General features: G+C 32.5%; 1 protein-coding gene across 2 annotated transcripts in view; it reads left to right on the plus strand.

The window, feature by feature from the left end:
* Window positions 1–15,986, plus strand: part of LOC129219688 (obg-like ATPase 1) — a 107,194-nt gene that overhangs the window by 19,180 nt on the left and 72,028 nt on the right. For both annotated transcript variants that reach the window (XM_054853966.1, XM_054853967.1), the window contains exon 5: window positions 2,068–2,195. In XM_054853966.1, coding sequence (XP_054709941.1) covers window positions 2,068–2,195 — 128 coding nt within the window. The remainder of the gene's footprint in view (window positions 1–2,067; window positions 2,196–15,986) is intronic.

Consider the following 15,986-nt stretch of genomic DNA (forward strand, 5'->3'; position numbering starts at 1 on the left):
GTTTTTTGTGGAGCTGCGGAGTTTTGCTATATTTGTGGAGCAACTCCGAAAAATGAGGAGCAGTTGGCAACCCTGCTAATGTCGGTTATTTTTTAAAAGCTGTTAAATGGTGTAAAAAAGTTACTTTAGTATTCAAAATTTTTGTCTTTATTAGAAACAGATTGAAAAATTATTCAAAATAGCATGGACAAATTATATAATCTTCTTTATGAACAATTTAGCATCTTTTTACAATCCTAATAACTTTATGAAGGATATGTATTAGTTTTTATGAGGTTTTTTCTTTGGTAAGATTTCAAATGAATTCTTTCGGCAATCAAAAATACAGTAGACCCTTGTTTTACACGGGAGGTTATTTTCCACAGAAAGTCCGCATAAATTGGGACCTAATAGTAGTGTTAAAATAAGGGTTAGGTTCCGTAAATAAAAAATACTTCATTCTAATGATAACTAATTGTATAATTAGTTTAATGTGTGCTTAATCAATTTTTATGCACAACATGCATATAGAAAACATAAACTGATTTTGTGTTCTGTTTATGAAGAAGAGCTGGCTATCATAGTCTTTTGGCAGTCATTAAGAATTTTTCTCTGTAATTCTTTGCTGAGCATTAACGTATTCATAATCACTTGCGTCATTTCCATGATAGAATCTTCCTTCACCAACAAATCAGAAAGATCATTTCTATTGTCTAGGAATGGCTCAAAATTTTCAATGTGTCACCGAAGTCGGTATCCTTGTTAGTTTTGACCTCCTTTGTCACTCCTAAAAGCTCTTCTTCCAGTGAGTTCTGAACTGTGTGAGTTTAATAACTTCACTTCTGGAAAGAACTCTGGAACCAATCGCATAAAATGTCTCCAGGGGCCCAAGTTCGGTTATTAGCACGCCAAAATGCAGTTTATTACGTGTAATCTGCAATCTTTAGGAGTTTGGATTTTGAAAGAGAGGAAAATGTTATCTGTTTGCAATGCCGCATCCGCGTAAAACCGAAACTCCTCGCGTAAAATGAAATAAAGGTGTCAAATCTTAAACTGCTTATAATCAAAACCGCGTAAAATAAACCCACGTAAAAGGATGGTCTACGGTATTTAAATTTGTTTAAATGCAAAATGATGAAAAAAAATCAGTTTTTAATTTTTTTGGTATTGTTCCAGCAGTGTAGAAGAGTATAAAAGACATTTTCTGACAAAATTTGGTGAGTGACACTTTTCAGAAAGGCATTGAAAAAAATTCTTAAATTTTATACCCATCGCCAAAAATCGGCTTTTTATTTAAAAATTATGACTATAATAATTTTTCATGTATTTTATTCCTAAGAATAAGGGGGGGGGGGGAATTACCATTCATTAATTTTGAATTTTACTTTGAAAAAGAATTAAAATTTAAAAAAAACAGGTTTTTCTGAAAAACTCGAGGGTTGGTTGAGATAAAGAGCTGGAAATTTGGCTAAATTATTTTTATTCAACACCAAAATGATCCCCCAAGTGCGAGTCGAAAAAGCCGCAAGGGCAGATTTGACATAGAAATCCGGCTAGGGCTTTGCGAAAAACTATTTTGGTGCAACTCATAGTACAAATAAAATTGTATTTAGAAACAAGTAACAGTTTCCTGAGGTTACTTTTCATCCAAAAGCTCACAATTTTTGCTTTGAAAAAGGGATTCCTTTTTACTCTGAAACAAGTTTCTGCAGGAATTTGCAGTTTTTGTTCGTTAAAACATTGATAATTCATTCATTTAAGTAAAAATTACACATTTTCCTGACTATTTCATTATATAAGAGCCAATTTTTAAAGGATGTGCTTAGATTTTTAACTCAACCCCAAATTTACGTTTTCCTGCTTGGAACGTTTTTTATCACTGGTTCAACAGAAAATGTAAAATCGGAGTTTCCACTGTATTTGCAGCTTTTTTTCATCAGCATGTAAATTTGTTTTGAAGTTTAAAACTTCTTCAATATCTTTAAAGATGCTTTCTATGATGATATTTTTGCTTGAGATGTTATAAGTACGGTGCATGATTTTGTAATGAAATGTGCTTGATAATGAATTAGATGGATGTTTTTTCAGCAAGGTTCCTGCCTTTTTAAATGTTGTTGATATTGCTGGATTGGTTAAAGGTGCAAATGAAGGTCAAGGTCTTGGCAATGCCTTTTTATCTCATATTCGAGCGTGTGATGCCATTTTCCATTTGTGCCGTGAGTAAAAGATATTTTGTTTTTTATTACAATGGTTGTTAAAATTGATTTCAAAAAAAGGGAAAAAATCCCTCTTACTTTCTTTTGTTAAAAGATCTATTAACTAAAACATTTAAGTTTAAACAATATAAGAGGGTCGATCCAAAAGTTAGGTCCCCATCAATTTTACAAATATACAGCACTGTCTATTCTCATTGAAATTTACGTCATTGGAAAGAAAAAATGCTTCTCTATTTTAATACATAACTGAAATCTTTTTCTGTACATTATTGTCGACGGTGCTCTAACTTCTGTATCGAGTGTCACAGAAGTCCACCGTCAACTTGTTTAAGAAGCATTTCACCCCTTTTTTGACTTTGTTGTAGCTCCAGAAAAGTTGGCCTTCAAATTGTTCCTTAAACTTTGGTAATAAGTGGTAATCCACAAGATTGAGCTTCCAACTGCAATCAAGAACAGAGTGGTTTGTTGACTGTCATTTCCCACTCTGGTGGTGGAGTTCTGTGACACTTGATACAGAAGTTAAGGCACTGTCGATCAACAATAATGCACAGAAAAAGATGGCGATTATGTATAACTATAGAGAAACGTTATTTCTTTCCAACTATGTAAATTTAAATGAGAATAGACAGTGCTATATATTTGTAAAATTGATGGGTACCTTACTTTTGGATTGACCCTCGTATATTGAAGACTTGTTTACATGCGTCATTGTAATACATTGAATGTAATCTTTAAAGTTTTTCAATGCTTGATTTTTCAGATACTAAAATTTAGCAAAACACTGCCTATGAAAGTTTTATTATGCAATAGGCAGTACAATCAAATACGGTTAGTTTTAGCAAAGACTTAATTAATCCTCTTCCCAAATTACATAGGAATAATATCAACATTCATAGTATCAGTATAACAAAATTTCGTTTAACTGTACCAGAATCAAAAATAATATACTTAAAATATTTTTTTGTGAATTTCTTCACACACAAGTTTTTTTATAGAATGTATGAAAGTTTTTTTAAAATGATAAAATGTGATTAAAATATTCCATTTCAATATCAAAATTACTGTTACCTCTAGCCATTTCTCAACTTTGATGTGACATGAAATAATGCACTTATTAGTTAAAATGAACTTCAACAAACATGAACACGTTTTGGCAAAATGGTAAACTTCAGGAGTGCATAGGCATTAATGTTTTCTGCATTCATCATTTTGCAGTTGTATTTTTAATGTTGTGAATGCTGAAAGTGAAAAACTGGGTTCTCGTGTCAACCTTTTCCTTTTAAAGGTAGCCAGCCAACTATTATAAAAAGGATTTTGCTCAAACTTATACTTTGACAAATTCTACAGATTCACTTTCTAGGTTTGCTTTCACTTTTCCAGGTTTGCCTTTTCATGTGTTATCATTTTCCTTTCTTTCAAGACATAATATTCTTTAATATTTTACACATCACATTCATATTTGCATCTTGTTTAATTTATCTAAATTGTGTATGGTATAAGAAAATGAAGAATTTGGCCTAGGTGGCATATTTATGTGACTCACAATTCCGAATTTCAGGAAAGTTTTATCTTATTAAAGACTTATCAATATTCTTATTTTATTACAATTTAAAATGTGACAAAAGAATTTAAAAAAAAAAAAACATAAACAAATCAATAAACGGCACTAAAAATACTCTAAATTGTTAGGCATTGACTTTCACCTGAAACTACAGTGGACCCTCATTTTACACGGGTTTATTTTACGCAGTTTCGATTATACGTGGTTTAAGATTTGACACCTTTATTTTATTTTACGAGGATGAGTTTCGGCTTTATGCGGATCGGGCAATGCAGACAGACAAAATTTTCCCTTGTTTCAAAATCCAGACTCCTAAAGATTGCTGGTTATGGGTAATCAACTGCATTTTAGCGTGCTAATAATCGATCTTGGGCCACTTGAGACATTTTATGTGATTGGTTCCAGAGCTCTTTCCAAAAGTAAAGTTATTAAACTCACGTAGTTCAGAACTCACTGGAAGAAGAGCTTTTAGGAGTGACAGAAACCAACTAGGATACCGACGTCGGTGACGCACAACCAAAAACGTTCACATTGAAAATTTTGAGCCATTCCTAGACAATAGAAATGATCTTTCTGATTTGTTAGTGAATATTCTATCATGGAAATGATGCAAATGATCATGGATGCGTTAATGCTCTGCAAAGAATTACAGAGAAAAATTGTTAATGACTGCCAAGAGACTATCATGGCCAGCTTCTCTTTATAAACAGAACACACAATTAATTTGTTTTTTTTATGCATGTTGTGCATAAAAGTCGATATAAGTACACATTAAACTTATTATACAGTTAGTCATCACAAGAATGAAATATTTTATTATCTACAGAACCAAACCCCTATTTTAACACTAGCATTAGGTCTCAATTTATGCGGTTTCGATTTCTGCGGCATTTCCACGGAACGTAACCCTCACGTAAAACGAGGGTCTACTGTACCTTTAAAATAAGGGGCAGAAATTAAAAAACAATAGTTTTTGCCCAACAAATGGAAAGCTTTTTCAGTTCTTTAATTTTACTATTCATATTTTATAAAAATAAGGTAAACACACCAGTAGTGGCCACTTCTAGGTTTAAAACGCACTAGTAGTAGCCACAGTAAAGTATATTTTTAAACTGTGGGTCTACAATATTGATTACCTCTCTTGAAACTCAATGATCGTATTATAGCCCAGCTTTTCCTGAATCGTCCCATTTTCTAAAAATGCCAGAATTTTAATTTGTTCAATTTTTATCCATTTTTTCCCAAACCTCAAGTTTGATCCAGTAGTGGCCACTCCAAGATCTGAAAATTTCAGCTGTATTCATCTATTTTCCCATCCAAAGAATTTACGTTACTTACTTTACGTTAAAATAGCTGATGAATAAAATTGATTCAATATGATAGTTACTTTAAGTACCAATATATTAATCACATTATTGTTGTTCATTTATTTTTTTTTCCAAAGGTATATAAGTAACTTTGAAGTGGCCACTACTGGTTTGTTTACCTTATGTTACTACCCTTTCTGTTAACTTTTTTTTTTAACTGTCTTTCAATTTCTTGGAAAATAACTAGGTGAACAGAAATGACCTTTAATAAAGTCACACATAGATTTTTTCAAATAAAACAAGGCTCAAGGCACTCTGGTAGATGTATTACTTCATTTAAATGTTACTTTTCTGCAGAAAATAATGTTGTGTATACACTGAAAGTTATTTTTTAGCCAATTTGCACCATCTATAGAACTTTATTACCCTTTATTCTACTTGAGGCAATTTTTACACAAAAATTGGGGACACATACAAAAACATTTGGATAACAAAATGTATAAATAATGTGAAGAATATTGATATGACATTTCAAATAGACACAATTGTACTATATTGTAATGCATTTGTATTAATTTTTAAAATAAAGTAAATTTTCTCAATGTTTCTGTGTTGAGGGTAGGGGACAGAAATAATGTTTCACCTACCTTTTATTTTTTTAGAACTAAATTTAGAGATTAAATATGGCCGATAGACATTGTTAATACGCTACGTGAGTATTTCAAATAAAATAGAGTCATTTAATGCTGAAAACAAATATTCAGTTAAAAATTATAGCATTAGGTCGCAAAAGTTAACTAATTGAGAAAAAAAAACCTGTTACACTATATCTGATAAACAACTTTTGAGATACTGTATAAAAACCACATGAAGATGAAATAAAGTATATTATTTTACATATATCATTAAATAAAGGGGAGAAGTGGGTACAGTGAGACTTTGAGAATAGTGAGACAACAGCTATTTTTTTCTCTGTTCGGATATTTCTAATCTTGTAAAACTTTTGAAAAGTCAAGTCGACATACTGTGAACAATATTGTAGAAAAAAGGTTGGTTCCAAGTATCAAGTAAGAAAAATAACTATGTTGTCATAGTTTGAACCCATTAGAGTAAAATATCCCCATTGTTTGTTGCACTGTTTCTAAACTGTTTGATAAACTTTTGAGACTGGTGTTATTAATCTTACATTAGCCTATTAACAAATGTTTATTTTACGAGGAGACCTTAGGGTCTCGGAAATTCAGATCGGGATGAAATTCAGCAGATTAGTAGTACTGTTTGAGAGTATCCACACAGTAAAGTAATAAAGCGCACTAGCCAGAACATTCTGAGAAAACAGCCTCTAAAGTTTTACGCACAGCTTAAACAAGGTTCGTACGCTCCGGGAATTCCGGGAAAACCAGGAATTGTCAGGGAAAATGACACTGTCAAAAATGTCAGGGAAAAGTCAGGGAGTTTTCAAATTTTGTCCTCCAAAAATTTTTTTTCCATTTTTTTCCCAAGGAATTAAGTACCATGAGATCTAGTCTTCCTTTTCATTGTGATTTCACAAAAAAAACTGTAAATTTTTATCTAAACCGACGCTGGCACTTAAAAACTGCAATCGAAAAATGAACGTTTTTTTTCACAACGAAAAATGCGCCAAAAGAGCGAAGATTTTCTTACATGGAGTCAGTGAGGGGAACGCATTTCTTTCTACTGCCTAAAGTTTTAGATGGGTTGCCACAATATTCTGTTCGTTTCAGGGTTGTACGCTCCGGGAAAACCTGGAATTATCAGGGAGAATGACATAGTCAAAAATGTCAGGGAATTTTCCAAATGTGTGCCCAAAAATTTTCTTTTTCCAATTTTTTCCCAGGGAATTTTGTTTTATGAGATCTAATATTCATTTTTATCGATGTATTTAAAAAAAAATGTAACAATTTTAAAGCAATAAAAAAAAGTGGCGACCCAAAAAATCTTCAACAGCCGCCATTTTTGGCTCTCAGTAGTTCCCAAGGAAAAAAAAAATCAGGTGAACAGGAATTATGCACAAACTCAACAGGAGAGAAGACAATTTACTGCTTCGGAAGCACAACCTGTAGATGGAAGGGCCGATCGAGGAAAATCGTTTTTATTTATTTATTTATTTTTTTTTTTTTTTTTTTTGATCGGAAAATCCCTTTCAGCTACGTGTGAAACGTAGTCGCCATCTTTGGTCATTCACAAAATGGAAGTAGATACGATCCTAAAATGCCTTAAGTTTCTAAAAACAAAGCAGAATTGGATGTTTTCTTTAATTGAAAACTGATAAAAATAACAAAAAATGGTCTGCAAATTGTTTTTCCTATTATTATTATTATTTAAAATAATTTTCTTGAGAAATGAAAAATTTGTTCTTAAAACTTAATCTTATCCTCACTGCCTTGGACGCAAATGTGATAAAAACTTTTCAATGAATTGTAGTTTCATGAAGATTTATTATTTTTTAATTGTCTTCATGCGACAAATTAAAAAAGTTATTTCTTATTTTTGGGCATAGCCGCCATATTTGGTCATTCCCAAGGTGGAAGTGCAAAGACTTTTTAAGTGCCTAAGTTCCCGAAAATGGCATTGGATGTTAATTGCAATGCAAACTATTGAAAACAACACAAATTGTGCCTTTTTTTTCCGGATAATTTGTAATTATTTTCTGGAAATACGCAAAATTTAATCTTCATAACATTTTTTTGTTTTAATTGATTTAGACCCTTATGTGCTAAATATTGACTATTTTGCTTTTATTGTAGTTTTTTAGGGATTATTAATTATTTATTACTACTTTTATACTACAAATCCAAAAATCTACTTATTGTTTTAAATTTTTCACTTTGTCGCCATATTTGATCGTTTGCACAATGGAAGTAGTAGACTTAAACTTCCAGAAACAGAATTGGATGTTTATATCAATGTGTACTATTGAAAACAACATTAAATGTGCAAAAAGTTATGAATTTTTGAAAATTAATTATTACTTTCTGGAAAGGAAAATTTAAAATTTTAATGTAAGCGTCCTTTAATATGTGAAAAAAAAAAAAAAAAGATTATTGGCATTGGCCTATGATCGGCGGATGTTGATTTTTGTTACTATGCATTACATGGTATGCCGATTGATGCAACAAGTTAATCATTTTTATACTGAAATTTAGCTTTGCATTTTGCTCAATATGTTTTGTGTAACTTACTAATAAGAAAATAAAAAGAAGTATTGAAAACCAAAAGCAGATGCTAAAAGGTTGCTGCAGGACCACAGCAAAACGCTATAATATTACGCATGATGTGTGACATCAAAGAAATGCTAAAATAAGTTGAAAGTACTCTGTTTTCAACAAATAGTAAACAAATTAAAACAATTTTGAACAAAATGTTTAAAAAAACTTAAAATTTTGACAAAGAAAACAAAGGAAAAAAAAAATTCCAAGTTTTTTTTTTTTTTTTTTTTTTTTTTTAAATCTAAGGGGAGAAGTTTCAGTTCTTCTGCATTGCTACTTTAAATAATTTTAATTATTTTGAAAATATTACTATTTAAACTTAAATTTTGAATGAAGTGAGTAACCTGGAATTTTCTAAAAAAACAACCTGGAAAACCTATAAAAGTCAGGGAACTTTTTTTAACCAAAAGTGTATGAACCCTGTTAAATACTAGTAGAGATTTTTTGCCTGAAGCAGCTCGGTGACTATGTGGTCAGCATATAATTCCCATGCAATCCATCTCTGGTTCGATACCTCTTGAAGAATTCTTTTTTACACCAAAATGTACCTCACTTGTTTAACCTTGCGACGTCTATTTTTATAGACAGGTAAAGAAGAACTTTAGAGGCAGTTTTCTCGGAATATTTTAGCTGGTGTGCTTTATTACTTTACTGTGTGGATACTCTCATGGGGTTCTACTAATCTGCTAAATTTCTGAAACCGTAAGGTCTCCTTGTTAGCTGTAAAAGGATGTTGTTAATTTTTTTTTGCCTGATTTTACTATGAGGGAAGGGTGAGACATCAATTCATTGCTCATGGCTACAATGGCACTTTTATATTAAAACTAGAGCAATTATACGTTGAATTAAATTTAATTACAACCAGTCTGTTGATGCAAATAATGGTAAAATCAGGGTGTAAGCGCTTCTAGAAAATCGTAAATTTTGAATATGATCGAAAATGATCATGGAAAATCACGAATTTCAGCAAAAAATGCTCGAAAATCATGGAAACTAACTGCTGGTCATGGATTTTGAGTTTAAAAACATACATATTTTATCGAATTGAGCAGATTTGGTGCAAAATTTACGCTTCTTAGTAGTTTCCTATGCTTTTATGCAGCAGTCCCGATTTTTCACACATTTGGAAATCCGATTGCATCTGCTTCTATTATACTCCCTCGTTTTTCTTTACTGTGTGATTTTGCAATTTGGAGATTTATTATTATGGCTTTAGCATTATTTTTGACCCTTCTTATATCTCTAATTGTATAGTTGAGGGCTTGTGGACTTCTAATTTTGGCGTTCTCATTTGATTCGAAAATTGTAAGTCATTTGCATCTGTGTTGATTCAAAAGATTCATAATTTGGCACTCATATTTTCTCGTTTTCCAAGACCGTTTCCTCCAGTTCCATGTACAACAGAAGCTTCAAATGTATTATGTCTGTTTCGATTTTCAACATATTACAAATATCTCTTTCGAAATTTTAACACATTCTCTTTGAAAGCTTGATTTTATAAAACAGTGATAATGATTTTACTAAAAGAAAGTTTTAGCATGTTTTGATATTGCAATGATTCTATTCTTCTAGATTTGATTTTAAAAAGTGGTTGGTTTTATAAGTGGCGGTTACTGTAATACATGATTATGTCAGAAATGTAATGCAAGAGATATCCAGATAACTGTATTCATTTTTTATATATACTGTTACAGAAGACTCCCGAATAATCAGGATAGTCATGAAATGCCTCAGCCCTGATAAAGGATTGTCTTGGAGCATCCTTTTTATGCAAATTTTGATGAAAAATGATATGAAATGTAAAATGGGATATACAATAGGATGTAATAAATTAACTGACTCAAGATATGTGTTAGTAAATAGAATAGCAAGTATTCATGAAACTTATCTGGCCCGTGTCCAGGATTTCACAAAGGGAGGGGTTTCAAAGATCTTTTAAAAATCATTTCTCGCAGTGGCATGAAAACACCTCTTGTACCTATAATTCATTCCTGTTTTATGGTTATAATCAAGCAATGGAGTACTTTAGGGGCCAGAGCCATTGATTTTAAAGCGCATTACTATTCCTAGGAAGAGATAACAAGTATAGTATTATATACATGTAGGGATGTTTGTGACCCCTCCCCTATTTCCCCAAATTCCGGCTGCGCTAGTGGATAGAATGTTGTTTTACAGCTTCTTCAGAAACAAGCCTTTTTATCTGTTAACTACACTGCATATTGCAAAAGGTATTAAAAATTTCGCACAAATATTTTTTTTTTACATGCTGTATACCAAAAAATATTCCCATTGGATGTTTTGTATTGTCAGTCTATTCAGTGGTTCTTTTGCAACTGGTTTTCTAAAATATAATTTCAGTTGGTGAAGAGTGGGCACTCGTAAATTGCTGAAAAAAAATCAAAGAAAATGACTTAAAAAAAGAGCACTGACAAACATTAACACTACAACTAAGTTAAATATCATTTTCTTCATATTGCTTTTATCATTATTCTCCCCCAATGGGAGGGGTTTAACCCCTAAAACCCTCCCCTTGGACATGGCCCTGAAACTTATATACAGTAAACTCTTGACTATTGGGGATAGAATTATCCGAGGGTCTTTCACTATTATTATTTTTTAGGACTCGACCGATGCATCAGCCTGGCCGATGCATCGGCGCCGATGGTTCAACAAGCTAGCCATCGGCATCGGCATTGGCGGCCGATGCTAAATTGCAAGAAACATCGGCCCATCGGCCTTAAAATCTTCGAAAAGCTGATGGAATCGGCCGATGTTTTGAAAAAAAAAAAAGACCTTTGATGTTTTACCTTTTAATACAAAGTAAAAGTTGTTTTCATATAAAATTGTTTACTAAATTTCAGTATGAATTTTTATTTGAGTCACCCCTGAAAGAGTTTTTAATACTGCATTCAGGTACTAAACAAGTTAATTATTGCGTTGTTTCTTGCTGCTGGATGTATGTAGTATCTCTCATAAGTCATAACTCCAAAACTCCAAAATGGTAAACTGTAGAAGGATAAGTTTTCGCGTGGGGGGTGTGCGTATGTTCCAGTTGTGCACTTCCCTTTTTGTTTTCTATCGGGTGTTCTGAAAAGCCTGTTTACTCATTTTTTGTGGCTATTAATTACTTATTTCAATGCAAAACTAAGATAGCGTCTCAGACTTTTGGTGATATATTGCCGAATTGGAGACTATGGAAACAAATATGAGATGGCAAAACCCCGCTATTCATTTTAAAACACTCTGTATTTTAAATCCGCCACTGCAAGTCAATACAAACTCGGGTGTAAGTTTCGGAAGGGTTTTTTTGCTCAATGTTTATGATTATTTTGAACTCTATTTTTTACGACTATTTTGAATTTCCGAGAACACTTGTGTGCCCCTCCTCCCACTCCCTCAATTTCTGAAATTAAACTCTAGTTATACTCCTGAGTTGTTTAAAACTAACACCATTCATAAAATTAGAGATTTTTTTTTTCAAACTTTATCTATTGTTTAGAAAGAATTTAGAGCATTAATTTAAGAAATTGATTAAAGAAAGACGTTTTGAATGGTGACACAATTCGGAAATCGAAAGGACTTTTGAATTTTTTCTTCGGAAGTGCTGAAATAGATTCAGAAACTCTTCCGAGATGTTGGTTTTAGCGGTTCTGTACTACAAATATTAGGCAGAGGTTGGGGCCGAAGTCTGAGTTACTGCAAAATCAGAGGGTGACCCCCCCCCCCTCCATTTCGTAATGCGCCATCTTTTTTGTATCATTAATAGCGATCGATTTTTTTTTCTGTTGTAAGTAACTATTTTTATGTATTTATATAAAATCGATAAATAAGTTATTTTCGTTTTTTATAGAAAAGTTTCAAGGATTTTCTATTATGCAATTTTTTTAATTTCAGAAAATTACTGTTAAATTGAACAATTTAATTTGAACTTGTTTGTAAAGCTTCATAAAAGATTAAACAATCTAATTGTTCAATATTATGTATGCAAACATCAGATCAAGTAGTCATATGTATTCAGTTATTAACTTTGTGTAAATATTGATTTTGTTTATAGCTGCGTTTTAAGAACCTCGCTCTTTTCATGGTAATTTTTTTTTCCAGCAAAATTTATGTCACTGTTTTAGTTTTTTGAAAAATGCAAAATTTTCTATTCATAAATTTTAAATAAGAAAAAATATTTCTTTTATTTAGTATTGTAATTTATCTGTTATCTTTTTTTTTTAATTTGATGACTAAAAAATGTCTACGTGCAATCTTTCCAATTTAATTGCGTAATTTGTTGACGGTTTCATAGTTTTATTCTTAATTTTTTTTGAATGATTTAACAACATAATTTACTGTTTTTTAACTATGTTTAGTGAACTTAAATCCATACATCATTACAATATTACTGAAATCTTAGTTATATGTTCAATTTTAAAAAAAATCAATTGTTTATTAAACAGCCTTTTTGTTTTTCTTCCTTTTTTCTTTCTTTCTTTCTTTTTTTGGCTGTTGTTCTTTATCTTTCATTGTACAGCAGTCAAAAAAGGAGAAGCATAACTACACCCTATATAGATTGTACGTAGTACGATCCAAAAGTTCGGGACAAGCTGTATAAAACCTTACCCAGAATAGTTCACATTACAGAGGCACATCCACCTTCAAAAGTTTACCTTGAGGGACTATGTACTTCTGCCAGTGTTCATATAACTTTTGGAAACACTTCTGAAAGCCATTTTTCGCTACCTTCTATGATGCAGCTTTATCTTCTCCTGACGGAGGAAAGCATCGTCCATGCAAATGTTTTTTTGCTGGGAACAGGTAAAAGTCACACGGAGCTAAGTCCGACGAAACGTTATGTTATTTGTTTGTCATATAAGAGTATTGACCAATCGAACCGTGCATCCTCAACATGAAAGTCGCCTTCTTCCCTACGATGAAGTTAAAGCAGCAGCGCAAGAGGCCTTACAGGAGGTTGCGAAAATGTCTTCCAGGAGCGCTTCTAAAAGCTATACGAACATTGGCAGAAGTGCATAGTCGTTCAAGGTGACTATTTTGTAGATAGATTTTCTTCGGTAATGTGAACTATTCAGGGTAAGGTTTTATACAACTTGTCCTCTAACCTTTAGATCATACTACATACGTATGAGTTTTCAACTTACTATTTCATAACGTTTTTGAGTGACGTAAGTTTACGCGCATGAAGACATCACAAGAGAATTTGCGATAATTAACTGAGGAAGCGTTCAAAATGGATATTTCGGTCATCTACATGTTCTGAGGTACATATGCATGTACAGATGTGCCGAAAAGACTTGTGAAGTTTAAATTGGGTGATCGTAAAATAAAAATTTAGGTGAAAATCTGATTCTTTTTTTTTATTTTTTGTGATTGCAATTCCTTATTCGTAGAAAGGAAGTAAAGTGAAATGAATCAATCATCCTTTAAATCTCTGACAATTTTATCAATTGATTTCTGTTTGATCTTTTTTTTTTTTTTTGCCATCGGCCAACGACATCGGCCATTGGCAATCGGCCATTTGGAGGAAAACAATCGGCCATCGGCCATCTTTGAACAATCGGCCAACAATCGGCATCGGCCCATCGGCCAAAAAATGCCATCGGTCGAGCCCTATTATTTTTTATTTCAAACCGGTCATTAAATATATTTTGAACTTATGACTGTGTTATTGTTTGCTTTTAGCTTTTACGTATATTTTTTACATTCAATGTCGATGCAATATACAGGGTCTGTATAATAAGTAATGACACTCATTCTATCCTGATGCAGCTGTACTTCCCAGCCATGCACAAACTGGTTAGGTCGGTGGTGGGAGTTACTGGAAAGACTCATTCCAGTTCGCAGTTGCTTGCAAATCTCTGTTCAGACAGCATCGTCCTTATGGTGTACTTATGTTGTTAACGTCGGTTCCAGCTCCAAAATGCAGAGAGCAGCTAAGCCGCATTACGTAATTAAGTTTTGTGTAAAACTTGGTAAACCAGCGTTAGAGACTTTAGAGATGTGTAAGCAAGTGTTTGGAGATAGGAGTCTGTCAAAGGCGCAAGTTTTTTGATGCCACAAGAATTTTACAGATTGCCAGTAGGGCGTGGAGGATGAGTCTCGAGCAAGGCGTCTGTCAACCAACAGAATTGATGCAAATGTGGAACGTGTGTGTGTTGTGCTAAATTTGAACTGGTTAAGTGTGGGAATGATTGAAGACTAAGTTGGACTTGATGAAATGACAGTTCACAGCATCATCACTGAAAACTTGGAAATGCTGGAAATACCTGCTTCACCGTCCAAGCCTTCCTGGCCAAGAATGGTATTCCTATTCTTCCCCAGCCCACGTACAGCCCCTATTTAGCCACAGCAGACTTCTTTTTTATTCTCGAAGATGAAAACATCACTAAAAGGACATATATCACCATGGAATTCTGGATACCTTGAAAGTGCATAGTACAAGACTTTTAAAGGACATTCTGGAAGCACACTACAAAGCTTTGTCCCTCAATATATAACTCCACTTAATACTCATTACTTTATTTTTAATTGAAATTAAAACGTACATACAAAACTATTTACATTAATGAAGTTCTCAATCAACTTCTACATATTACTGTCAGGCATTTCTTGTTAAAACCCTCCCACCAACTTCTTCCTGCATCCATTCTCTTTTTTTGCACCGTTCCTCTCTCGCCGCCAGGACTCATGAGACATGTTCTTTCCAGGGATGGAGCTGATCGCGCTCTCCCACGACCCTTGTTGAAAGGGGGCCCTAGTCTGGGCCCCACAAATATGATAAACATTTTAGTTTTCTTCATATGAATGACATTCAAGTGCCTGTTATGACATGGTTCTTACTCTTAAAAAAAAAAAACTTTTATAAACGTTGAAATGTATTTTTAGTCCATGAAGTTTGGAATTCATTTTGAAAAATGTAATGAATAAAACCTGCATCGAAAACTTTTCTTGCGGTGTTACTCCGATTTTATTTGTTTTCCCTTAAATTCCGATTTGTTTTGAAAAACGGTCAAATTTACTGAATTGAAGTAATTGGCTCATTTAAGACTTCTACTTAAATGGATTTTCATAGTTAATAACTATTCAATAAAAATCTTACTTTTGGAAACTTGGCAACTTTGAGCTTGTACTTTGCTGGAAATCGCATGCAGTGTTTGAGATTCACAGCTGGTATATTTTTTAATTATTTCAAAGATTGAAAGCTATTTTTACATGTACTACCGTAAATCTACTTAATTATTATTTTATTTTAACAATTTATAGTTGGATATTAGTCACTAAATAATTGACAACATCAATTAGCGCCGTTATTTTCCCAATCTGCAACTTCAAATATTGGCTTGAATCACATGTGACTATAAACAATGTATTAGGTGCCAAAATTTTGTGGATATTAAAGTCTTAAAGTCACTTGCATAAAGCAAACAAACATTTATAATCTATTTAATTGTTTTTTTTCCTCTGATAGCACCATCCCAGGAAAATTTTTAAATGAATTTTGACATTACTTTTGATTTTTTTAAAATTATATTGTACTACATTAGTCTCTCATTTTTTTTTAAGTATTACACTTTTACTGTTAATTTAGGTCAATGGCAATCTAATCCTTACTGCCCACTATTAAAGATTAATTTTGAAGCTTTTATGGTATGGTGTAAAAGGTTTCATCTAATGCTGAAACTTTTATATG

The sequence above is a fragment of the Uloborus diversus genome, chromosome 4 (assembly GCF_026930045.1).
Source record: "Uloborus diversus isolate 005 chromosome 4, Udiv.v.3.1, whole genome shotgun sequence".
NCBI lineage: Eukaryota > Metazoa > Arthropoda > Arachnida > Araneae > Uloboridae > Uloborus > Uloborus diversus.